At 38.9% G+C, this 27,829-nt stretch overlaps 1 protein-coding gene across 1 annotated transcript; it reads left to right on the top strand.

The window, feature by feature from the left end:
* Positions 1–348: 348 nt before the first annotated feature.
* On the top strand, positions 349–26,296 carry GABRP (gamma-aminobutyric acid type A receptor subunit pi). Its single transcript, XM_032214462.1, has 9 exons — positions 349–404; positions 7,126–7,241; positions 8,978–9,045; positions 13,540–13,757; positions 15,115–15,197; positions 20,270–20,407; positions 22,731–22,883; positions 24,132–24,325; positions 25,991–26,296. The coding sequence occupies exons 1-9, from the start codon at positions 349–351 to the stop codon at positions 26,294–26,296; spliced, it is 1,332 nt and encodes a 443-aa protein (XP_032070353.1).
* The last annotated feature ends 1,533 nt before the right edge of the window (positions 26,297–27,829 follow it).

Below are 27,829 nucleotides of genomic sequence, written 5' to 3'. Positions count from 1 at the left end.
TCAGATTAAGATAATCTTTATATGAGCAAACCTGGATATGATCTGAATTGTTATTCTATATCAGTATTTCTGAACCTTGGCAACTTGAAAATGTATGGACTTCAACTCCCAGAATTCCCTAGCTATCATAGCCCACACATTTTAAAGCTGTCAAGATTGAGAAACGTTGCTTTAGTTTTTTTTTTAAAGAATTATCTAGTGTGAAAGTAGGTAGAAATTCTTAGTTTTAGTAAGTTGATGTAATGGTCTATTTTGCTATTTTGCTATAAAATTAAATTTACCATTTCTGTGCTTTTCTTCATAGACTATAAGTGAAGAATTACATCCAGCACCAAATAATCTTCACAAATGTACTGCAGTTATTATTTCTCCAGCCTTGTGTGGCTCTTTCTTCTATGTCAAGGGTAAGTTGAAAAATACATTCAACACAAGTATATTTATTCAGTTTATTCAGATTTATTCAGTTTATACTTTAATGCAAATCTTCCTGATCTTCAGTTCCTGAACATGAGACCTTTTGAAATTCACTTTATTCTGAATGTTGTGATTCACTTCTCCAATCAAAACATGCATCTAAAATAAATGAATAGAGAAAAGTACATATAAAAATTCATGGGACAGTGAAATACCCATAGAGAAATATATTATATTAGGGAAATTGCTGCTAAAATGTGCACATTATGTCTGTACTATGAAAAATGAGCAGATTGCTGCAAAAGCAGGACAGAGGGTTTAGCCTGAAAAAATAAAGATACTGTGAGAAACTACAGTTGGCACATTTTTTCATTTTTTACTACAGGTTCTATATTTAGGCAAGAAAAACCAAACACACAGGTATAATTTAGGTGGTACCTTGCTCAATAGTAATAACTATGAGAGGACTATTGGAGTCCTAGTGGACAATCACTTAAATATGAGCCAGCAGTGTGCTGCAGCTGCCAAAAAATCCAACACAGTTCTAGGCTGCATAAACAGAGGGATAGAATCAAGATCATGTGAAGTATTAATACCACTTTATAATGCCTTGGTAAGGCCACACTTGGAATACTGCATTCAGTTTGGGTTGCCATGATGTAGAAAAGATGTGGAGACTTTAGAAAGAGTGTAGAGAAGAGCAACAAAGATGATTAGGGGACTGGAGGCTAAAACATGAAGAACGGTTGCAGGAACTGGGTATGTCTAGTTTAATGAAAAGAAAGCCTTGGGTAACATGATAGCAGTATTGCAAGATCTAAGAGGCTACCCCAAAGAAGAGGGAGTCAAGCTATTCTCCAAAGCACCTGAATGCAGGACAAGAAGCAATGAATGGAAACTAATCGAGAGAAGTAATCTAGAACAAAGGAGAAATTTCCTGACAGTTTGAACAATTAATCAGTGGAACAAATTGCCTCCAGAAATTGTGAATGCTCCAACACTGGAAGGTTTTAAGAAGATATTGGAAAGCCACCTGTCTGAAATGGTGTAGGGCTTCCTGCAGGAGGTTGGAGTAGAACATGGACTTCAAATGCGTGTCATCATGGCAGCGTCAGCAGACGTATCAGGACTTTTTCCCCCTTCACCAAACTGGGCGCTGGCTGGGGCCAACACATGATGCATTTGGCCCGCAGGCTGCGAGTTTCACACCCCTGGACTAGATCTCCAAGGTCCCTTCCAACTCTCCTATTCTATTCTATTCTATTCTATTCTATTCTACTCTACTCTACTCTACTCTACTCTACATCAATTTTGAAATAGCTGGAGTTCAGGAGAAATGACCTAATCATTGTTAGTCATGTCCAACCTTTGGCACTCCATGGATCAGCACTTTCCTTGCCCATCTATCTCACACCACCTGTTGGGATGTGGCAAAGTCATCATGGTGTCCTCCTTTACAATGTCTAGTCAGCAGGTACTAATGCAGCCCCTTCTTTTTCCACTGATCACTCCCAGCATGGTTGACTTTTCGAGTGCGTCAGCTTGCATGACATGACCAAAGAATGACAGCCTCTGTTTGACAATCTTGGCTTCAAGTGATATTTTTGGTGAGGTTTAGTCTAGGACTTCTTTGTTTGTTGTGTTTGCAATCCATGGGATGTGTAATAGTCGCCTCCAGCATCACAGTTCAAAGTCATCCATCCTTCTCCTATCTCCCTCTTTCAGAGTTCAAATTTTGCAGCCATAAATACTGATTGGAAAAATTATTGTGTTGAGTAATCTGAATTTGGTGGTGAGGCTGATGCCTTTACTCTTCCAGATGTTCTTCAGGCCAGATGATGCAGTTCTTTGGAGTGCTATATGCCTTCTGGTCTCAGGGCTGCAGTCACCACTTTGGTTGATTTTAGAGTCCAGGAAGATGACTTAGTATGAAATATGCAACCCAAACAGTTTTCGGGGGTTGACATATGAGGAGTTTAAAATGTTTTAAGTCAGATTTCCAGATTATAGAGATTATAGATAAAGATTCAGAAGCTTCCAGAGTAAGAACAATGTGTAAAACTCTTTTTCCCCATGGGATATTTGTTTTATTAATAGGAAGATAATAAACTGCTATATCCCAGCTCAGGATGATCCAAAACAACTCTTTGTATCGGGATGGAGGTGTCAGCTCATCAAAAGTTCCAGCAACAATAGCCAGCAGGATTAAAAATGAAGTATTCCAGCAATTATAATTCTACACATACATACACATTTTGGAATATTATACCTCCAAAGGATGGGGATGACAACTTAGAGGACAATGATTGTACATCTCAGCATGAGTTGAATATCAGGATCCTGGACAAGCTAATGGCACATACACACCCACCTCACTGCTCAGGTTCTGTCTGCCAGTTAGCAGTCATGTACAAGATGAGCTTAATTTTCTCCGGTCACTCTCTTTTACACATGGAAACTGACAGCCATCACTCACGTAAACTCCCGATATGCAGACAGAGAGAGGCTGCAATTCTATAGTTAAGTCCTTGTAGTAAATTTAGAGACACATACTTCTAACTAGGCAGCATAGGATTGCTCAATTCAAATGCCCATTTTCAGGCTGGAGTTCTATGCTTATTACCTAGCAATAAATTTCACGGAAGAATCAATCTTCTCAATGTATATTGATCTATATGATGTCATGGAATATTAATAAGGAGCTAGTCGATAATATCTTCCCACAGAGATAGGCTAGTCATTCTTTCTTTTAGCTGGACACAAACATACAAAAAGGCCCATTTTTTCTCTAGATCCAAGGTTCAAGTTTCACGCTACCATATCCAAATGACCACTAGAGGGCAGAAAAGAGACAAAGTAATTCTAGGATGCCACTTAGTGGTCATGCCTATTTTTGCAACCCAAGTTTAACAAGGTCCATAAACTTCATCTCATTCTAATGCATCACCACTATAATGGAAAGTACAGGCCTGTAATTGTGAAATGGAAACAGCTATTTATTTTCTAAAGTTGCTGTCTAACTAGTATTTTACTGGTCTGACTACAATTTCATCTCTCTTCTGAGCAGGAAGTATAATAAGAAAAAAAAAAGGTGTACGTAATGTTCTGTGCTTGTGATTTCCCTATTTTCTTTTAAGATGCAAACGTCTTTCCAAGATGACCCCTTTCTAATATGCACGCTGTGTTAATATTTTCTGTTGTTGTTGATATGGACTTCTGCACCTAGTCAAAAGAATTTTGCTTCAAGTAATTTTTTTTTTTAAGTCTCTGTTTTCCTAACTTCTCTTCAGGGATAAGCTGTTTTCTCTTCTTCTTGCGAAAACAATTTGGAGGAAGGCATTAATTGTTGGTGATCCAGCTTCTAAGTTACAAATATCTCAGTCATTCAAATTAAAAATTTTTGAAAGAAGACTGAACATTTCCCAAAAAGAAAGAGTTCTGTTAACTCCATAGCTTTCAATAGTCATGGCCAGAGGTGGTATTCAGCCGGTTCAGACCGGTTCATTAGAACCGGTTGGAAATCATGGGTGGGCTCTATGCCGTCCTATTTAGGCACGTTTTCAAGCCATGCACATGTGTGCAAGCCGCACGTGCAATCAAAGAGCATGCGCAGAAGGCCAAGTGCATGCATGGATGGGGCATGTGCGAGTGCACTCACATTTACAAACTGGTAGGGAAAGTAAGTGAATACCAACCCTGGTCATGGCATATTGCCACAGCAATTGTTCTATATACTTTGGAACATACATGAGCACAACTGAATTTTGTGCTTCATCCAAGCCATGGGATTCCTAGAGAGTAGAACCACTGAGATGACCACTCTGAAAGCATACCTTATGTTAGGCATATATTTGAATAGTTGTTCCCATTTTAAAACGTGGGAAGCATCTGTTTTTTCATGCAAAAAAATCTGGACAGTTTCTTTGTCCAGCATCCTTCTCGGATTGTGTTTGTTGGCAATAAGACCAGCTAATTCTCGAGCAGCAAGAGAAGCGAATCCCTCCCACATTCCCAATGAAAATATTCTATTGTTCAGATCCAAATGCTTCAATGTGGGCTTTGTCCCTGTTTGCTTAGAGATTAAAACTAAAGCCAAAAGAAGCTAATGGTTTATACTGGGAACTGCAGTAGTTTATCTTTGAGTTCTGATATGTTATAAAATGTTCTTATGCTTTCTGTCCATTTGGACATATCATATGCTGTCCTACATGTTTGTGGTTGTTGCTGCTGATATCTGGATTCTAAAATAGACCCCTGAAAACTCTGGTAACTTGGACAACGGGGAGTCCCTTGTCCCATCCTTTCGATTGTTCTCTTAGCCCAGAGAAAGGTGCAAAGTGCTTGCCTGTTATTATTAAGTCCCTCTCCTTACAGTGAAAACAGATATGGGTAGCCATCACCACTTCTGGCATTATCTAAACAGGGTGACTCTAGTAAAATAGAAGCAAAGAATTCAGTAGAAGTAAAAAGTGCTGTCAGACTCATGATTACTATTTTTTTGCCACCATAGACAGTTCTTCCCATACAATATTGAGAACCAGTTTTGTTTAGTTATTAAGGCACCAGGTTAGAATCCAGGAGATTATAAATTAGGCACAAAGCCAGCTGGATCACTTTGGGCCAGTCCCTCTGTCTCAATCCTACGAAGCAGGCAATGGCAATCCACTTCTAAAATTTTGCCAACAAAACTGCAGGGACACTGATTTGGAAGCATACACGCTACTCCTACAAGTAGAAATAGGTTTCTCTCATTGTGGACAGCCTTTCCTATACTACTCTTCCATACTCACCAGGGGTGGTATTGACTTACCTTCCCTACTGGTTCACAAATGTGAGCATGCATGCGCCACCTCCACACATGCGCACAGCCTTCCGCATATGCGCTTTTGGAAAAAAAAAAGTGCTTAAATGGGATACCATACAGCTGGGGCAGATGGGCGGCACCACCTGTGATTTCTGCTAATGGTTCAGGCGAACCGGTCCAAACCGATAGAATACCACCTCTGATACTCACCCACATGAACATAAACCCATAGAAATATCCCATTTTCTACTCTGATTCTTCATCTCATAAAGGGCAAGTATCCTTTGGGTACTAATACGAAGGATATATTTCAGTCCAATGCTTTCTAGGCTTTGCTCCAAAATCTCTTGTAGCAATTGGCAGAAGACTATGTATTCCTACAAGGATTATTTTTAAAAATCCCTGTTCCTATTTCCACATGTCCTTATTATCCAAAATTATACTGTCAGAGAGGGCAGGAGAACAAGTTTATCATTTAACTACTAGAGATGTATTTCAAACTCTGGTCAGAAAGCTTCCTCCTCCTGTTGAAAATGACACCTTCTGATTTACACTGATTTTTGATGGCAGGTGAGCACTGTCATGCATTCCAGGCCACACTCCAACAAAGGGGAGGCATTCAGCAGTAACTATTACTTGATTGGGATAAGTAACTCATATCCTTATTAAGAGCATTTGAAGTGCTTTGTTCTGTTGCATTATTTACTGAGCCATTATTTTTACCCTGGTTACAATTAGAAAAGATCTCCCAGTGCAGAGACAATGGCTGGATGTTCCAAGTTCAAAAGAAGTCTTCGGTATTACTATTTTGTCTGCATTCTTCTCACAAAAGAACTCTGAGCCATGCATTCCCTAGATTTTCATAATTAATGATTCCAAGGAAGTGACATCTTGAACCTCTCCCCCAATTAATCCAATATTTGTTATTGCTTTTTACTCTGCTTTTATAGCCTCCGTTCCTCATTTCATTGCTCCTTCTGTTGCAATTATCACCTTCCTCCCCCTGCCCTGTTTATCTTTTTTTCAAGTGGTCCTATCTAATTAGCCCTTATCTATTCTGATGAGTCAGTATCAATTATTGTTACTTAATTTGGTTTAGTGGGTACTCCAAATCTGTCAGGACCACAGTTTAAATGCTTTTTTGTCCTTCCCTAAACATTACCCTTTTTATTTCAATACACATTTTCACAAAGTAGGCCTTTTTTAGTCTCTGCAAAATACTTTTTATATTATTTAAATTTTGCATGGTCCATGTATGGCTGCCTTTGGTCATACACCGATTTGTTGTTGATATTGTTAAATAACTTATTTTATCAAGGTCATTCTATTTTCTACCATCATCACTAATTTGGGGATCAATTATTTTAATATTATCATGGGCTAATTGTAAGAGCCAAGGTGGCGCAGTGGTTAAATGCAGCACTGCAGGCTACTGCTAGATCAGCAGTTCAGCGGTTCAAATCTCACCGGCTCAGGGTTGACTCAGCCTTCCATCCTTCCAAGGTGGGTAAAATGAGGACCCAGATTGTTGGGGGCAATATGCTGACTCTCTGTAAACCGCTTAGAGAGGCCTGAAAGGCCTATGAAGCGGTATATAAGTCTACTGCTATTGCTAATTTAATATACCCTGTTGTACTCTCTTTTGGAGATCAATCGATAAATGCTGCAATTTATATTTAGTGTTTGACAGGAGGTGAAAAACAGGATTGCAACTTCATAGCCAAGTCAAGAAAAATAATCTTTATTTGGTTTTATTTATTTGTTTGTTTACCATATGGCATCTACAGAGGTCTTGCAATCACTGATATACACCATTTCGTTTAAAGAAATCTTTATTTGGTAATGGCCAGCACAATTTCATAGCGGATAAACTATGCTACTTTTATGCTATTTTTTTTCCTTTTCAGAAAGTTTATTTTGTGTCAAAAAGTTCACAGCGCTGACTATCCAGTTGCATCCTACCTCCCTGGATTTGGAAACCTTACTAAGGGATACAACAAATATCTACGGCCAAATTTTGGTGGTAAGTCATTCCTGTGGTTTCAGTCAAACAAAACAATCATTTGTCTTTGTAGGGAGAAATTATTTTCCTACTTTTCTATAGTAGAATAATGTTAATGTTAGACTTTTGGGTGTGATTTGTTCCTAGCTAGGCTATTAATTCTTGCTCATTCCTGTGCCATATGATTCATTTCAACAACTCTGTCTCAATTCTAATTTCAAAGTCAAGGAAGAACCTGGAAAAGTTGTTGAAGTGAATGTTTCTATTGGCGAGAAGATTTTGATTCTGAATACATTCTTAATATAGAATACATTCTGAAAAATGTATTGCAGTCTAAATGCTTAGATCACCTCTCCGCTTAAAAAATACTTTGAACTGATTGGTAACTTTTGCTCTCAAATTGTTCGGACATCAAGTGCCATAATTTCCAGGCCATACAGCTGGATAGCCCCAGACTGGAGACAACTGGGCTAGGTAGGGGGGCATCAGCACTTCTGTACAGTCACATTGTATGGGAAGGCTGGGTAAAGTTTTTAGAACCATCTTCCATAATTCTGACAATTTTTCTTAATGTGCACATGTAACCAGATTATGCTGTCAGGCCTGCAGCCATCTTTTCTTTTGGAACTTTGGCGTGCCACACTTTCTATTATTCTACTATGTATTTTCTATTGTGGGAATATGGGAGGGGGGATTGTAAGGAGTTACATACTATGTAGCCATAACAAAATTCTTTCTAGAAAGCCAAGGTCATCCTTTGTCTCTGCACCTCTGTACCTGACCGGAACTGGATGGGTGGAACTGCCAGCATGGCAGTGGGAGATTGGACCATGTGATGGATTTGTGGGTGTGGAGGCAAGATCTTGAACTTTCAACTCGGTGGGGAAAACCGGGAAGCTTTCAGATTCGGGTTTTCCCAGATGTGCCAATATGGCTCTCTTAATAAATTAGAACTCTGATTTACTTTTGGATGCTATTTGGAACCCTGACATATGTATTGTTTGGGTTCAGTGGTACAGAAAAAGAAAAGAACAAATGATGCCCATTTAGTACCAGTTCCTTTTGTCCTCAAATGGATACAGGATGAAGAATCTGGTCCATTTGACCAGAAGTTTTATTAATGATTGCTCTTTAGGGTGGGAAGAACTTTATCTTTGCCTGACATTTAGGGCTCAATCCAGTCACCAATTCTCATTGCATTTTCCCAACTCTCAGCTCTAGAGTCAGAAACATGTTTCTATAAGATTCTGATATTTATTCATGAAAATATAGCTCTGTGGACGTAACCTTCCAGGTGTTCTCTGCGCAGATAAACACATCCATGCATTAGGGACATATACCTTTGGTCAATGTAAGGAGTCATACGTTGACCTCTGCTGAGCTGCAGGGGATTATCATGGAAAGTGAAATCATGGATATGGTTCAATAGTGGAATTCAAATAATTTAACAACCGGTTCTCTGCCCTAATGATTTCTTCCAGCAATCAGTTCACCAAATTGCTCAGAAACTTAACAACCGGTTCTTCCGAAGTGGTGTGAACTGGCTGAATCCCACCACTGGTTTAGGTTACCTAAAGGAATTTCTATATGCTAGGATGCTGCTTTTGGGCTCCCTTATTGTTCTTCTTGTTCCCTGATTTCTCACTGAAATCAGTGTCTGTTATTGGAGATGGGTGAGAAACATCTGCTGAGTTTCTATGCATGCAACAAGAAATATAATTTTGCTACTATAATGCTACTTCCTTTTCATTTCCTAGGAAAACCTGTGACAATAGCAATGACCCTTGATGTTGCAAGTATTTCCAGCATTTCAGAAAGTGATATGGTAAGCAAATAATCCCTGCCGCGCACATAAGGAAATAGAACAGTATAGTATACTACTGCAGCTTTGAGAATACAAAGTCCCTTAGACTGCTAACAATTTGCAATCCAGATTGACCCAGAATTAAGTTCCAGTGTGTTCACTGATGCTCTCTCTCTAGTAAGTGTACTTAGCACTGCAGAAGTACAGCTTGAAAGTAATTTCATGGCTTTAATAACATTTTTTAAATTCCCTCCTTTAAAAAATAATAATATTGAGCATTTGTATCACTGGTGGAGAGAGCATTTAAGTGAACTTGGTTAGAATAGAATAACAGAGTTGGAAGGGACTTTGGAGGTCTTCTAATCCAAGATTTTGTTTCACATTCTGGATTTGAGAATCACACTTCATTCTACCCCGAGGAACCTTTTCCCCCAACATGTCAGTGGAATTGATGTATATTCAGAGTGGAGACTGTGTTGCAGTGGTGGGTTCCTACCGGTTCGGGCCAGTTTGGCTGAATCAGTAGTGGTTTGGTGGCCTGGTTTGCTGGAACTGGCAGCAATCCAGGCCTGCCATGCCCCTGAACTGGTTCTCCGGGCGGCGCTACAGGCACCACCATCTTGTTTTTTGGTTCTGCGCATACACAGAACAATTTCAATTGCACTGACTGTGCATCTGTGCGTGGTGTGCACACGAGCAAACCGGCAGTAGTGCCTGCCGGAACCCACCCCTGTTGTGATGTAACAGGTCAGGTAAAAGAGTTGGCTAAAGTCTCTCAATTGTCTGAAGAACTGGTAGTGACTAATTGTCAGAGTATGAATATTCATAGACTGGAATAGGCAACAGATCAGCCAATGGGGACTGTTTGGATGGACATGGAAACAGGTCAGCCAACGGGGGACTGTTTGGAAACTGAAACAGTATTTGCTGTGTGAGCAACAAGGAGACATCAAAGAACCTGGGTGTGGCTTAGCTCTGTAGCACTGAGTCTTTAAACTAATCTGCTGCTCTGAACTGAAACTGTTCTCTCCCTCTGCTTGTGTTTTGCTTGTATTTACTACCATGTTGGAAAATCTGCTTTTGGTATTGTATGTGTTATATTATATGTAAAGAGAAGTTAATAAATCCTGCTAAATCAGTTACCTCTGTGTGCTTTCTGGATGCGATTGCTGCAACAAACTCTGACATTAATTATGCATGAGATTTTATTTTTACAGTTTCATGATAAAGGATGGGATATCAGTGTTGCTTTAGGGCTCAATCAAGCCCCATCTAGCTGTAACTTGATGGCGATTCACTAGCCATTCTTGAGGGATATATCTGCATCTCCTTTGTCTTATCCCCAACCCACAACTGAAGCCACACATCTTTCTCTTTTGCTGATTAAGTGTTAAGTGTTGTCTTCTCTCACTTTCTATCACAAACCCTGCCACAATCATTACTGTGTGTTTAGTAATAATTAGGGGATTCAGGGATTGGCATCTCCTTAGCTCTTCTGGACTGTTACAAGCAGTCTTTCGCCCCTCTCATGCTGGTGATTTCCCTCTATGACTTGTTTTAATTTCAGCAGCAGATGCAACAGGCACTAAGTATAGGTTGAGCATTAAATGGGCACTTTGTTAAGACGAAGGCATCAGTCACGGGGTGGGTGGGGATTGCACCACCTGATCTGCAAATGGGGGGAAAAAGCAAGTGAGGCAGAGATTCCCATCTATTCATGGTTTAATTTTTTTATCTCTCTCAAACCTCCCCCCACCCCAACAGGAATGTGATTGGAAAATGTACCAATCACTTTCAGTAAATTTTTAACGGTGGCACTGCTCGCAAAAAGAATAGCAATTGGCTTTGAGGATAGAGAAAAGATATTTTATTGCTCTAACCACTGCCGAGTTGGTGCAGTGGTTAGAGTGCAGCAATGCAGGCTACTTCTGCTGACTGCTAGTTGCCTCCAATTTGGCAGTTCAAATCTTACTAGGCTCAAGGTTGACTCATCTTTCCATCCTTCCGAGGACTCAGGTTGTTGAGGGCAATGGGCTGACTCTGTAAACTGCTTAGAGAGGGCTGTAAAAGCACTATGAAGCGGTATATAAGTGCTATTGCTAGTGCTATTTATTGCTGCCCCATGGACCAGAGGAAAACAAATGATGTCTCTTAAGAAGAGATGTGCTCTATTTGCTTCCTTATCCTGGATATGACTTCTTTTCTTTTTTTCCTGCATAACCCTTGTTTAGTCATATACCAATTTATTATATACAATCAATCATGAAAACTTCATCCATGGAGCATTACATTGTTTAGTGAAAACCTTAATTGAGACGTGTTGTGTGTATCTGACACCAACATTTAGACTCGGGACGGAAAGTATTTTTTCCGCCCCAACTTTTTTTTCCTGGGAGTATCTTAGAGTTACCTTTCATCCTAGATCTTCTAGATCTATTTATGAAGCGGCTGTTATTGTTCACTAGTTTGCAGCTTTACCATTATTTCATTGCTAATTTGTTTATGATTTAGTTTGGAGTGTGTGGCATCCAGAGCAGAACAGTTCCATGAAGCAAAATGGTCAACACTTTCAGGTTTGGAATGTTGAAATGCATGGTTCGTAAAGCAAAATGCTTTGGAGATGTGGCTGACATTGGAACATTGGAAGAATCCAGAGACAATAGCCTTGCCCTTAAAACACCACATTTTTCTGCCTAAAGACAGTGCCAAGTAGAAAGGTGTGATTTAATGAGGTTTTTGAACATACTGGTAACATTAGATCGCTTGACATAATCTTTCAAGGAAGCTAACTTTTCTGATATACCAAAGCTATTAATCAACAAATTTTCTGCATCCACTAGTGATTCTTATTGTATATCATGTGTATTGTCCAGGTCTCATGTGGAACATTATATAAATGGGCTCTAGGTCTAGATAAATAATTGAGGTATAAATGGCTCGGAGGGGTGTGTGTTTCACCCTCATTGCAAGGCTTAATAATTCACTGCTTTGAAATGCATAACGGTGAATCTTCTCAGTCACTTAGGTGAACTGGTTTTCTTTCTCACAGCACCAAGATAACATATGGAAAGTTAAGAAAAGTCCGCACGCTGAATGCTTTTTCTTTATGCAAACATACATATGATGTGAGTGTGTATGAGTGTATGTGTGCATGAGTGTGTATTTTATTGACATTTAAAATTATAACTGAGGTTTTTTTTCAAAATCCTTATAATTAGTAGTGGTTATTTACAGGTTTATGTGTAAATATTTGTGACTATTACCTAATCTACCATTTTAATATTTTATTCGTGTTTTGTGGTACTTGGTATTGTATGAAATTTTGGTTTCTGACCATAGATAAATATTATTTTTGTATTAAATCTGTACAAAAACAATTGTACAGCAAAGGAAAGTATTAAAGGGAAAAAAAACTATAGGTAAACAAACACAAACCAAACACAAAAGAAAAGAAAAGGAGATTTAACAGAAAAATCAATAAATAAAAATATAAAACAAGTTGTCATAGGTATTCTACAATTTTAAAGCCTTAATTCATACAAAGTAATCCATACACATCATTAAAATTCCATTTTCGAACAATAATTTAACCCTAGATCATAAACTTGTAAAACAATCTAGTGAATTTTTTCAGCCAAAATAAAACTTGATATTTGAATGTTTCATATTTGACTTGACATATGATGACCTAAAAATGTAGGCAGACAAAAAGATTCACCCACACCCATCTGCCTGAAAGGTATGAATTTAAACAATTTTGGGTAGTTATGGAATGGTATTCATGGCCTGAAACAGTACATGTGAAATTCTTAGCCCACTAAAACCTGTTTTTTAAACAGAATCTGCATAATTAACTATCTGCATAATTATCTATCAGGAATCATCTATCAATGATTCCTATAGTGTGCAAGGAGTTGACTTCTTATGCCCCTTCCAACTCAATAATCCTATGGACAGAAAAAGAAAAAAAAAGAATATAGAGCAATTTGAGAACTACATGGTCCAGCATGGGTACTAGAAGTGGTATTCAGCAGGTTCTGACCAATTCTGGAGAACCAGTAGTGGAAATTTTGAGTAGTTCGGAGAACTGGTAAATTCTACCTCTGATCGGCCCCGAGTCCCAGCTGATCAGGTGGAAATGGGGATTTTGCAGTAACCTTCCCCTGGAATGGGGAGGGAATGGAGATTTTACAATATCTTTCCCTGCCACGCCCACCAAGCCACAACAAGCGCACCATGCTCACCGAGACACACCACTCCCACCAAGCCATGCCCTGCCCACCAAGCCATGCCATGCCCACCAAGCCATGCCCACAGAACTGGTAATATTTTTTTTTTGAATCCCACCACTAATGGATACCTATAAACACTGCTTATTAAGACAAGGGTCAAAATTAGTTAAATATTAAGTGTTAATTTTGGAGAAAATGGTGAAACCATTACTTGTTGAAAGACCTTGTTTGGCAAATTTTATTTAAATTACAAAAATTATAGACTTGATTCTCATCCTTCTAGGACTATACTGCAACAATATATTTGCGACAACGCTGGACCGATCCCCGTCTCGTTTTTCAGGGAAACCGAAGTTTTACTCTGGACGCCCGGCTGGTGAAATATCTGTGGGTACCTGACACTTATATTGTGGAGTCAAAAAGATCTTTCTTACACGAAGTTACAGCAGAGAATCGGCTTATACGCTTGTTTTCCAATGGGACAGTCTTGTATGCTTTGCGGTAAGTCTTGCTTGCCTTGCTTGATACACCCGTTTTGCAGAAGGGTCGGTAAGCTCATGTTTAGTCCAGTAAGATGAAGATACAGTTGGAGAACCGGTGGGCTGCAGAGGTGGTATTCAGCCAGTACTGACCAGTTCTGGAAAACCGGTAATGGAAATCTTGAGTAGTTCGGAGAACCGGCAAATGCCACATCTGACTGACTCTGCCCCTATCTGCCCTCCTGGGACTCGAGAGGCAGTGAGTCTCGTGGCTCACTGCCTCCCGAGTCCCAGCTGATCAGTTTCCCAGCTGGGTCTTCTTTTGTTGCCCTGCACAGGAGAACGGAGCTGGAAAGCAGGTTAGTGGGGTGGAGAGGGAATGGAAATTTTACAGTATCCTTTCCCTGGAGTGGGGAGGGAATGGGGATTTTGCAGTATCCTTCCCCTGCCACGCCCACCAAGCCTCACCCACCAAGCCGGGCCACGCCTACAGAACCATAGTAAATGGTTCAACTAACTTTCAAAGAGGTTAATCTTCCCCTAAAGGATCAAGTTTGAAGCTCCGTCTTTGATATTAGAACTACAATGTTCTTTTACATGGAGTGCTTTGTAACAGCTCAGGCTGGCATGTTGGCATCCAGGTCCTATCTGGGTAATGATGGCTTGATTTCCATGATCTTACATCTTCTCATCTAGATTACTGCAGTCAATACTAGTGATGGCAAACCTTTTGGGGCTCAGCATGTCAAAAACTCCTAACTTGATTCTTTCATCCATCCACTACACCCTCCAAATCAAAAAAGAAGCAATTCATATTCATTTCTATATAAAAATATGGGCCAACCATATGTATGATCTCCAGGATCTGTTGTGTGGCACTAATGTGAAGGCTGCACTAGAGTACACTTCATTCTCGCAAAACCTCATCACTTTGTGTCTAATGGAGTAATATCTGGGTCCTCTTATTTTTGTAAGTGAAGCTATTCTAGACGCACACTAACCACCAAAAGGAAGTCCCAAAGGTGCTTTTTCCAAAAGGCAACTGGATTCTTTTTTTTTTTCTTTGAAAATGTTTCGCTTCTCATCCAAGAAGTTTCTTCAGTTCTAACTTAGGACTGAAGAAGCTTCTTGGATGAAAATTGAAATATTTTCAAAGAAAAACCAGGAAAGTCCAGTTGCCTTTTGGAAAAAGCACCTTTGGGACAACCATGATCTGGATGATTGAGAAACTCCATAAACTTCCAAGCTTAATTTGCAGCCAGTGTAAGTATGAAAAGAGTTGCTTGATCTTTAAAGGAGAAACATTGCCATCTATGGACTACTATGAAGAATACAGATGCCCCACAATAAATACCTATGTGGCTTCTCTCCTTCTGCAGAATCACCACCACTGTTGCATGTAACATGGATCTGTCCAAATATCCACTGGATACACAGACTTGTAAGCTGCAGATGGAAAGCTGTAAGTAGGTCACTCAAGAGGAAAGTGAACATTTTTTCTTCTTATCTGGTCTCAGTTGGTTAATGCATAATTAGATCCCCAATTTGAACATCTCATTTGTATTTTTGACTGTAAAGGTTTCTACTCATCCTTTAAAATATGGAATTATTTAATTCATGCTAATGTTACTGAAAAACATGGGAAGAACAGTGCCATATTCAGCTAGACAGTCCAACATCTCAACTTTACAGCCATCTTTATGCATTCAAAATTCACGAATGGGCTGATTATGTGTTGGAATACTCCAGACTAGTGGACTTGAATTTTAGGATGTCTAGAGGGTTCCCTTTCTTTGTAGATGCCTAGATGACTTCTAATTTATTGTCTTAGTTCTTTTAACTATAATCAAGTAGGCATCTGGAAACAGTGCCTCTTTCTTTAATGCCAACTTTATTGTACCCGAGCATTACATTTTAAAAATTATTTATTTATTAGAAAATTTATATCACCGACTATTCGCACATGGCAACTCAAGGCATAAAAACAGGGATATAAAAATACCATATATAAAAAAATGAAACCAATAAAAGAAAATAATAACATAATAGAATAATATAATAGCTCCACACCCCTTGCCTCAGCAACAACACATCACACAAGCCATTTTAAAGGGCTCCATCTTGCTCCGGGTTCCCCAGGCCTGCTGGCAGAACCAGGTTTTACAGTAAGTGCCTTCTGGAAGAGTGTTAGAGTGGGACATTTGCTGATCTCTACCTAAAAACAAGCTGAATGGGGGTGGGGTGTGGGGGTTGCCTCTTTTGTTTTGTGTCATTCCATATTTTACAGCTTCTTGAGGTCTTGAAAGCCTACTTCAGAAAATGTAACAGATGTGGCACTAGGTTTCTATCCTCAGAGTGACATTTCTTGATTTTAGATGAGGGCATTCAATGCACTTTTACTATCATTGTTACAGTTTTACAAAACACAGTCCTGTAATAGTTCTCCCTTGTTCAGGGCTACTATTATGGGAGCAGGTTCTCAAGAATTGCCACCACAGCATTTTGGGATGTAATGAAGAGCATTGATTGATGCAGAAAATTAAAAAGCCTTCTGCTTCTATAATATACTGGTTTGAAAGATGTCTTCCATTTCGGTCAAATAATCCTCATGTGGTCAGCATCAATGTAACACTCCTGACCCATTGCAGGATCTGCAATTGAAATAAAACAGCATGTAAGGAAGTAAGGAAATATCCAAAGGAATTCAAGTGTAATGAAGGAAATTTTGTCATTCCACATCAAAACAACTCAACAATTGTTAGGGTAAAGGAAGGTTAGGCAAGTGAGCAGCCACCATTCTTGGAAGGGCTTCAAACCATCATCTATATCTATTTATCAATTGGCCTCTTACTTTGACATAGTTAATTGGTAGTTCAGTTAGGGTTCAGCTCAGACAGTAATTTGGACGTGACTTCAGTGATGGATTGGGACATTTCTGTGACTCAGGTGAGATACAGGATAAATCTATTTCTTGTAAATCCTTCTAAAACAGATTTAACTTCCTTTGGGATCAAATATAAGTGTACCAAAGATCTTTGGAGATCTTTTCTGTTGTTATCATCTATTTCTAGATTCACAGTATTTATTGTACTTGATCTGTACTGAAGGACCTTTATTGACAGATGTGGTACATACTCAGTGTCAGTGCCAGATTAGAACTTCTAGTCATCAGAAGACTGGTTAGCATCGATCTAAAGCAATTTCTCTCGTGATTTGGGGAGTTTGGAAATCCTTTAACTCACTTTAGTATGGCAATCTGAACAAGGAAGATGGAACAAATCTTGTCAGCTTTTACTTTTAACCTGTGAAATTTCAAACTTGGTGCACGTGCAAGAACATTTCCTTAGAAGCTAGCTACCTAACTGAGAGTGACAGTATCTTAGGAAATAGCAATAGCACTTAGACTTATATACTTCACAGTGCTTTACAGCCCTCTCTAAGGTTTACAGAATCAGCATATTGTCCCCAACAATCTGGGTCCTCATGTTACCAACCTCAGAAAGATGGAAGGCTGAGTCATCATTGAGCCCTGTCAGGATCGAACCTCAGCAGTTGGCAGAATTAGCCTGAAATACTGCATTCTAACTACTGCACCACCATGGCTCTTAATCAGCTCAGTCAATATCCAGAAAAAAATGCACAAGTGACTATTAAATTGACTTATTACCTGACAGGTTTTCTGCCACTAGATTGAATCTGAAATGGAATCACTTGAAATATATTACAGCATTATGCCACAAATTTTGCTCGAGAGGAGACCATTGATCCTGACTCCTAAACAACCCTATTCTTCTGCTGGTCTAGACTCTACATGTATTATTTATATCATTTTGGATAACAATGTTACAGCTAAATTTAAACAGACTTGCTTGAATATTATCTGTCTATCATTTGTCCGTCCATCCATCCATCCATCCATCCATCCATCCATCTATCTTGATACTTAGTAGCTTTACTTGTTACATTCCACCTTTCCACGAAAGGCATTTTTAGCACATTTCATCCAAGTAATATAGTTTTCCAATTTTGCTAGCATCTTTGTGACTTTGCCACTAATTTTTCCGCTTTAAATATGTCCAAAAGAGGTAGCATTTTCCTCTCTTATTTGGCATTTATTGCAGCGTTTCACATATGGAATGGAAGTATTTTCTCATCCTCTTATCATTTTTTTTTTAAAGGCGTCAACAATATATACCCACCTAAACTGCTTCTCTTTCTTTTCTGACATTTTCTCAGTGCTTGCTGTTTAGACACACATATGAAGCCTAAAGAACTTGAAGACTTTTCTCTTTGTTCTTCTCCTCGGTAACAAGTTCAATAATTACTTAAATCTCATTATATTAAGGCCAATTTTTAGTTCTCAGCTACCAGAGTGAAGTTCCAATGGAAGTCACTATTATTTTCACATTAAAATCGTATTAGTTTGCATGATTATTTACAATGCAAAAAACTAAAATAGTAATGATTAATTTCCTTTTTTAATATGTAGGTGGTTTTAGCATTTAAAAAAATATTGGCACAGAAAAGAGAAGAAATAATTGGTTCCCGTATCAAACTTTCATGCAATATTATTCTTATTAAACTATATGCTCATTGCCAACAAGAGAATCCAGTACAATAAATGTCTAGAATTAATGCAATTTAAATATACTAAATGAACAACCTCTAGATGAAAAACAAATCATTTATTACATAGTTTCCCTAAGTAACTGCTGCTATCACTATTATGAGGTAGGCAGAAATTTTGAAAGAAAGAGATTTGATAAATTGTACTGGGAGAATAAAAACCTCCTGTAGTATTAGATACTTGATTTAATCATGTTTGCCTAGGGTAAAACATAGTTTCTCACTGTGGGATATTCATCAGGGCTTTTTTACTGATGATATTGTCTTTTTTATTGAATGACAGATCTATACATAAATTACCAAGAAGCTAAAATATTTGCTTGTTTATTGCACTTTGATTTTAGGCGAGCTGCGTACCTCTTGGATTTTGAAATGATTTATTTCTGAGGAATGAGGGAAGGGACAGACTTGTCCCAATGTCTGAATTGGTTAGACAGTTGCATCCTAAACCTTTATTTAGTTTGCTATAGAAATAGCTATTTTAGATTGATTGGGAATCTCATTCAAAGTATATATCTTCATTATTAAGAGGTAGAGAGGGTGGAGGAGGGAGGGGGAAGGAAAGAAGAAGGGAGGGAAGGAGGGAGGGAGGGAGGGAGGGAGGGAGGATGGAAGGAAGGAAGGAAGGAAGGAAGGAAGGAAGGAAGGAAGGAAGGAAGGAAGGAAGGAAAATTCACATGACTAGGGTAACTGGCAGTCCTCTTTCTTCCCTTGTTGTTCTAGTCTAATTTTCATGGGCAGCAATCTAGCCAAGTGATTCCTTAGAGGTGCATTCCTGTAACAGCTGAAAATGAGAACTGAGCAACTTTCTGTTTATTTGCTCTGAAACAGCAAGGGTTGGAGGAGCTATTAAAGGTGTCATGCTAAATGAGGCAAGGGAAATATAGGAATCATCCTGCAAGAGATTGACAATCAGGGAAAACTCTAGGTGGCTACCCTACAGTCCATCATAAATTAAAACTTTTGAATCAAGGAAAGATATAGAAGAGATAAAAGAACATGACAGCTCATAGAGCCCATCAGCTAGGAGGTTGAAGGAGGAGTTATTCCAAGATTCAGATTGAATGCATGAAATCTGTCTGCATTTTGTGTTTTCTATTTTTTCTATGAAATAGTGAAGAGTTTTTGCTTTGAGGAATTATGTCTATACCAGGGGCGTTAAACTTGTGGCCCGCAGGCTGGATGTGTCACGTGCTGGCCACACCCACCTCTGGGTTAGTGAAGGAGAAAAAAGCTGTGATATGTCATGTGATGGCATGTCATCGCGAGTTTGACACTCCTGGTCTATACCTTTGAAAGTAAGTTTCACTCTAAATGCAAATATTGTTATTGCTACATCTTAAACCTATAATTGGTTTGATTATTTCCCCCTTAAAATGGATAATCAGTCTGAATTAATTACCATGAGCTGGCTTGACATCAATTAGCTGCACTAATGCAATGCTGACCACCATTCCTCTCAAGATAAAGGCAGCTTCCAAAAGTAGGAGTTGCTGAGGTGGGCTCGTGGAAGTGAGCTTCCCATCTCCCAGCTCTTCTGAATCCAATTTAAAATACACCTAAGTTTGTTGCATTTTTGATGTTCTGTGAAAATGCTTCTATTGCAGATGTTTCATTAATTGGCTAGATACCACCATCAATGCAGTGCACTGATAATGAAACATCTGCAGGAAGACAAACAAGCTCACAGAACATCAAAAGCCCAACATCTCAATCTTGAGCCACATATATTCTCCACATTGGTACTCAAGAAAAGAGTGTGGGCATGCTTGCATGTTTTCAAGAGCATTCTTCTCATACAATTGCTAATTAGCTTGTGGTCTTTTTTTGCCAATAGCAGGGATGATCCTCACCGGGTGTTCAGCTCCTTCTTCAACTACCTTTTCTCCTTTTTAATGTTATCGCTAGGGGGATATGATGAAAACGATGTCCGTTTCGTGTGGCTGAGAGGAAATGATTCTGTCCATGGCCTTGAGAACGTGCGACTCTCACAGTACACAGTGGAACATTTTTACACTCTTGTAACCATGTCGCGTCAAGAAACAGGTAACAAATCAGCAGTGGAAGTAAAAATGGTGTAGAGAGCAATAGCAATAGCAGTTAGACTTATATACCACTTCATAGGGCTTTCAGCCCTCTCTAAGCGGTTTACAGAGTCAGCATACTGCCCCACAGTCTGGGTCCTCATTTCACCCACCTCGGAAGGATGGAAGGCTGAGTCAACCTTGAGCCGGTAAGATTAGAACCGCTGAACTGCAGATAACAGTCAGCTGAAGTGGCCTGCAGTACTGCACCCTAACCACTGCGCCACCTCGGCAGAATTTATGACAGATCTAACTATTTCCAGTGCCCTGATCACCCCTGATGCTTTCTCCAACAAGGAGAGCTCTGCAAGTAATGTTTATATGAGGCATTTGCTGACTAAAGTAGCCTTAAACACTGGAAGGAAAAGATACCCAATATCAACAATACAACTGAGAATGCTATAACATTGAGAAGTAGTTGATGGCACCTTATTGTCATATCCCATGATCTTGCTTCATGGTTTACCACAGTAGTCTCAACCTTTTCTTCGCTACGGATGCCCTTTGAATACTTTTGGTGGCCATGAACCATGACCATGGACCACCAGGACTTAACTCAAGATTTAAATCATAACATTTCTTCAAGACTTCGCAGACTCCCCTGTGATGACATCACATCTCTCCAGGGTTCATGGACCACAGGTTGAGAACCACTGGTTTACCAGATTTCTGCCCTGCCCTGAGTTGCCAGCTTCTCACAGTGGATCTTTTCTATAATAGCCATTTGGGCACCCAGTATACCCAAAAGTCAGAGCTGGCATTTGCATATAGTTCAGCAGATTCATGGTAGAAATCTTTCCGTGACAGAGTAATTCTGACCTGGTTGCTTTGGATAAGGTTTAATTTTAATACAGGTAGTCTTTGACTTACAATAGTTCATTTAGTGACTGTTCAAAACTACAACGGCACTGGAAAAAAGTGACTTATGAACATTTTTCATACTTATGATCATTGTACCATCCCCATAGTCACATGATTTACATTTGAATTCTTGACAAATGTCTCACATTTATGGTGGTTGCAGTGTCCCGGTGTCACCTGATCCCCTTTTGCGACATTCTGATAAGCAAAGTCAATGGAGAAACCAGATTCACTTAACAACCATGTTTCTCATTTAAGAACTGCAGTGATTCACTTAACAAATGTGGCTAGAAAAATCGTAAAATGGGGCAAAACTCACTTAACAAATTTTGGGCTCAATTGTGATTGTAAGTTGAGGACTACCTGTATCTGATGTTTCATCACCTCTTGTGGAGGAACTCTCCTGCTTGAACCTATGTCGTTCAGAAAAGAATATTGCAATAAACACAGCATTCAGAAGGACTCCGTTCTGGGCATTCAAATTTAGTGAAGTCCTTGATTTGCTTATGACTTGTCACCTTTTCTTGCTTTGCATGCCATGATGAAATGCTAATCTTAAGGCTAATACTCAGGTGTGGAATTCAAAAATTTTAGCAACCAATTCTCTGCCTGGTTGCTGGGTGGGCGTGGCCATGGTGGGCGTGGCCTACTCAGCCTCCTGCACCACAGCCGGGAGGGGGTGTTTTCACCCTCCCCAGGCTCTGGAGGATTTCTTTGAGCCTCTGGGAGGGAGAAAATGGCTTCCCCTGGCTCCGGAGGCCCTCCGGAGGCCAGAAACGGACTTCTGGACTTCCAGAACTTCCGGTAGGCCCGTTTTTTGCCCTCCCAGAGTCTCCACGCGGGCCCTGCACTTATCTGGCATCCAAAATAAGCCACGTGGAGACTCCTGGCGGGGGAGGGCTGAGAGGGGCCAGCCACTCCTTGCAACTACCAGTTTGATGAACCAGATGTAAAATTAGCATCTGGTTCGCCCAAATGGTCGATGTAGGGAATAAAATCTATTCTAAGTCTTCTGTTCTAGCCTGGTTGCATGGCAGTTACGATGACAGTCTCTTAGCTATTTCTAAGTTAATTGGCTGTCATGGACATCTCAGTGTTACAGCCAAGGGTTCCTCTGGAGGATAAAGGGGAGATTTGTGGAATGTTCTTCAAAACCCTCCCCTCATTTTACTCATCATTTACAAGAAGAAATCCAGTGCAGGCAAAGCCAAGGAATATGAAATAGTTCTGCTCTGCTCCCTCAGTTTCTGCAAGATACCCTGTCAAAATCATATGCTCAGCCTTTACACTTGACACTACTTTATATTATTACCATGTCACAAGGATTACTAGAGTAGTCTAGTGTCTACTGAGAAGTAGCACATCATTTCCTTCTCTGGAAGAAGAGTATAAGAATATATTCTATTTTTTCTTTCTTGGACCAGGCATTTATTCAAGATTGGTCCTGCAATTTGAGCTCAAGAGAAATATCCTTTATTTTATTCTGGAGACTTATGTGCCAAGCAGTCTGCTTGTCATTTTGTCTTGGGTTTCTTTCTGGATCACCCTGGATTCAGTTCCTGCACGAACGTGTATTGGTGAGTGACATGAAAAAGACACACTTGTTTTATGGATGCAAAGTGACTGAGGAAAACTTTGCTTAGATAAAAACACAGATTATGTTAAATGTAAGAATTAAAACGTTACGCTACTAAAATGAACTAAATGAATAGCCACCACAATTTCACATTGGAAATGTGATGTAGATGTATTTATTATTTGATTGTAGATGTATTTATTATTTGACTTTGTATCTAGAATGTAAAAAAATTATATATTGCATGACTTGATTATTTTGATTTTGGCATGGTTTAGATGTAGAATCTCATAAGCTTATCCAACATCATGACAGAGTATCTAAAAAAGCAGTATTGGATAAAAAATATAAAATGAAAATTTTAAAATATTGCACGTCAGCCTTGAAGCAACCTCAAAACATGGAATATTATGTATTTATATTTTACACTGTCTTCTAGTGTTTTGGAAATTCACCAGATATTTCTCAAGCAGAGGATTAGTAATAGTGGGTCAACTCTAAAGACTTTGAATTTCACAAAAGATGTGTTGCCCATCACTACATTATTTCTCACCATTAATGTTTTCAGTAATATAAAGAAAATAATGTTCTAGGTCCTAGGATATCCTTTTCCTTCATATAAGAGTAAGATTCCAAGACCCTTTGCATTAAATTTGAAAACAAGTTGAATGTTCCTTGAAGGCTAGATGGTAGAAGGACTTACTGAAGATGGATAAAAAGATGGAAAGATAGAAAGATGATAGGAAGATGAAAAAAGAGAGAGAGAGAGAGGAAAGAAAGAAAAGAAAAGAAAGAAAATATATTTTATTTCTTGACAATGTCACAGTTTGAATGGAGATTTTAATCTAATCCCACTTCCACAGTATAAATGCTATGGGGAAAATCTATTTGGTTATATGGCTGTTTTGCAGCACCATAGGACAGCTGTCCCTTTCTTCCAAATGTAGAACATTCCTGTTTTTTCCTTATTTTTTTCTTTCTGGGTCTTCATCCATTTGAGGGGAAAAATGGAGGACACACTTTCTGCTATCATTTCATCAAAAGCTTTCAGGATTTAACAATGTGGCCCTAAAAAAAAATCAGAAAGCATTCTCACATATCAAAAATTTCCTGGTATTTATGATTACCCATGGCTTCTTACAAAGTTACCCATGGAAGAACCATCTGTTGTGTCAAATTTCAGACAAAAACAAAATGTATTTGGTGTTCATTTTTTTGTGGTAAAAAAAAACACGACTGTATTTTCCAGGTGTAACCACAGTGCTCTCAATGACAACTTTGATGATGGGGTCCCGAAAGTCAATGACAAATGCCAATGGTTTCATAAAAGCCATTGACATTTATCTGGGCATCTGCTTCAGCTTTATATTTGGGGCATTGGTGGAATATGCAGTAGCTCATTACATCACATCACAGAAACATTCAGCTAACGAGACCCAAAAGGTAAACCTTGTTCAATCAGATCATGTAGTGAATAAGCATTTTCAGTGAACGGATGAATGTGTGGATAGCTAGAGAGGTATATAGATAAATAATTATACATGGATTTGTTCCCTCTAGGAGTTATGTCAGTAAAACAACTGGAAAGGCTGCATTCAGACTTTAACATTAGACAATGGATTTGTTAGTTTGCTGCGGGGTGGGGGGTGAGAAGAGTCTGGGTTCTCCTTTCTTCCAAACCAATGGTGGGATTCAATTTTTTTTACTACTGGTTCAGTGGGGGTGGCTTGGTGGGCGTGACTTGGTGGGCATGGCAGGCAGAGGTGGGTTCCTACCAGTTCACACCTATTTGGTAGAACCGGTTCGTCAAATCTACCGAACCGGTTAGAAGAGGTTCCACCAGTGGACCTGGAAAGCAGGCCACACCTACAGAAGAGGTTCCCAAAATTTTTGAAACCCACCACTGGTGGCAGGGGAAGGATAGTATAAAATCTCCATTCCCTCCCCACTCCAGAGGAAGGTTACTGCAAAATCCCCATTCCCTCCCAATCAGCTGGGACTCGGGAGGCAGAGAATAGATCAGCCAGAAGTGGTATTTACCAGTTCTCCGAACTACTCAAAATTTCCACTACTGGTTCTCCAGAACTAGTCAGAACCTGCTGAATACCACCTCTGTTCCAAACCCAGGAACAGAAACAAGACAGACTAGAAGAAAAGTGAATCCTCTCTTTAGTTTAGTCTGTTATCTCCCTTTGGGATCTGGAAGCCAGATCATTGGCCTTCCATTCCTTCCCCATACAAGTTGAGTAGACTAGCAGCTGGATCTTACTCCAAAGCTTTGGATGGATCATTCCTCAGCCTTGCTCATGAGCAGAGCAGGCTAGCGTAGAAGTGGAGTCCCATGGACTGTGAAGTTCAGTAGAGTAGCCATCGTTCCTCTCCCCTCTTTACTGTCTGGTTCCAGAGTCCAAGCAGAATTAGCTAGAGGATCGTGGCATGTTTTTATGAGAACAAGTAAAAAATATGTTGCTTGTGGTATTACGAGAGAACTAATTTTATTCAGGTAAGGAGATTCCCAAAGTTATGTTTATCTTTAGAATAGTTTGATTGAATACCTAGACCAGATATGATGATGATGATGATGATGATGATGATGATGATGATAATCTTTGGTGAGATTCACAGCCTTTGGGGCTGGTTGGTAACTCGGCAGCTTGAGTCCTAACTAAGAACCTAGGAACTGTTAAGGTAACGTCGGAAGATATAAGCTGTTCCAAGTAGGGTGTTTTTTTGTAGAGTCAGAATGTTCAAATCTGATAAATTTTAGAATTTCCAAATAGCGAGGTAGCCCTTTAGGTATTGCTCCAAGGGCTTCAATTACAATCGGGACAACACTCGATTCCTTTTTCCACAGTCGCTCAACTTCAATTTGCAAGTTATTATTATTATTATTATTATTATTATTATTAGGCCCTTCTGGCCTTAGTTCTGGTAAATCAGAATTTGGCTTTTGCTAAGATTTCTATTGTTTGTTAAAATCCCAAAGTGAAGTTACATTAGCAGCAGTCATACTAAATGTCTGTTCTTTACAACTGCTATTGTTTAATTTTTAATTTACTAAGTTACAACATACCTCTGCCATCTAACTGTAACTTTGCTCTATTCTAGGCTTTTGTAAAAGATGCCACCAGAGAAACTGAAAATAAAACCACCATTGATATATTCAATACGCCACTCACTGCCAGTTTCAATCAAAAAATAAATTTTGTCTCTGTTGATAATGCCTCTTGCAACAGTTTACCCTTGAGCCCAAGGGATAAAATTCAATACATCTTGAAGAATAAACTCCAGAGACTCACCAACTATTTCACAATTCAAAATCCAAGCAAAATTGATTGCTATTCGAAATGGTTATTTCCTTTTTTTTTCATACTAGTCAATCTGTTCTACTGGGGCTATTACTTGATTTTCTAGAAAAGTGCCTTTTCTTTGTAGAAGAGAAACTGAAAATGGGTCGGCACCATGGATTCGGGATTTTACTTTCAATTTATGTTGATGTTTCCACTGATGTAGCAAATACTGGCATTTTGTTATGAAAGGGAAGTGAAAGAATCTGTCAACAAGAGGCTTGGGTAGATGGCTTGTCTGTTTTGATTCCCTCCTCTCCCATGCCAAAATGTGTCTGCACTATCATATTTTGGATATGGTCCAAAGTATAATGTCCCTATCTTTAGGTAGAGAAGAGCAAGAGCCACAGACTGTGGACCAGGAATAATACAGATTTTTTAAATATTCCTCTTCACATGTAGGTTAAGCACCAATGAAGATTTGTTTCGGATTAAAGGTCATAGGATTGTTCTCAGAACCATGTCCAAATTACTTAGAACATCTTTTTTGTATCTTACAGTTTACAGATCTAGGAAGTTTAGTTTAGACCAGAGTTTAGTGTGATATGGGATAGGATGAATTAACTGATGATCTACAATTGCAATCCCAATTGGTTCATCATGCTTGCTGTTTATATCATGAGGAGAGAAATCAAGGTTGGCACAAATGAGAATTCTTTTCCAGTGAAAATTGGGGACCCAATGAAGCCTGGATTGCAACAGAATTGAGCCTCGTTATTTAATACAAGATTCTTCACTTGAATCTGTCCAGTGCAGATCCTATTTGCTTTCTGAAAAGCCAATAAGACATCATACCAATTGTGACTTGTCCATGGAGAAGAAATTCCTGCATGTGTGTCAGAATATTTCTTCTAAAATCAATTGATTTTTTTTCCAGTAAAGACATAATAATAACAAATTTTCTGCTGCTGTGCCATAAATAGGATCCAAGACTTTAAGATCCATTGTATATTTAATATAGGCTCACATTGGATACATTTCTAAGCCATTTACTTTGGTGATTAACCATTAAACTGACCAATGAGGTCTAATTCAAGAAATGTACTGCATATTGTGCAATGAATAAAATAACTGATGCTTCCTATATAAAATAATAGATGGGGTTACTTGATTTCAAAAACTCTCTGGCCTACCAAAGATTCTCCAGTCACTTAAATATATTCATTCTGCAAACATGGCTAATACCGATATACAGAATTTTAACTTAGGAAAGAGTGTATTTTTTGCATTTCTGTCAACCTAACATTGGTTTCTACCAAAATAGGGCAACTGGGCCCTGTAGGGGATTTCTTTTGTAAAAAATAATTTTAGCAAACATAGTAAAACCTCATACAAACTAAACTAAAACCAAATGAGAGTTATAGGAAAGGAAAAAAAGAAAAAGAAAAAAGAAAAAAAAACCAACAAAGACAATAATAAAGAAATGGCTTCCAAACTCAATTTCACTGAGGATAACTTAACATAATTTTTCCCCATCTTTTAAAATTACAAATGAAAAATCAATTTCTTCCAATAGCCTAACCTTTATCTATTTTTCCCCTTTTGTCAGTTGTATATTATTTTAAGCTCATAAGTCTGTTTAAAATTCATTAAATACAAA

This window comes from Thamnophis elegans, chromosome 3, assembly GCF_009769535.1.
Source record: "Thamnophis elegans isolate rThaEle1 chromosome 3, rThaEle1.pri, whole genome shotgun sequence".
In the NCBI taxonomy this organism is placed as follows: Eukaryota; Metazoa; Chordata; class Lepidosauria; order Squamata; family Colubridae; genus Thamnophis; species Thamnophis elegans.
The sequence above is the reverse complement of the archived record's forward strand: the minus strand, read 5'-3'. Positions and strand labels throughout refer to the sequence as shown.

Bases quoted from the DNA above. Each gene is read 5' to 3' on its own strand.
- GABRP (XM_032214462.1), top strand. From the start codon at position 349: ATGTACTGCAGTTATTATTTCTCCAGCCTTGTGTGGCTCTTTCTTCTA. The intron at 13,758-15,114 runs GTAAGTCTTGCT...CTCCTTCTGCAG, and splicing joins ACAGTCTTGTATGCTTTGCG to AATCACCACCACTGTTGCAT. The intron at 20,408-22,730 runs GTAACAAATCAG...TTCTTGGACCAG, and splicing joins CATGTCGCGTCAAGAAACAG to GCATTTATTCAAGATTGGTC.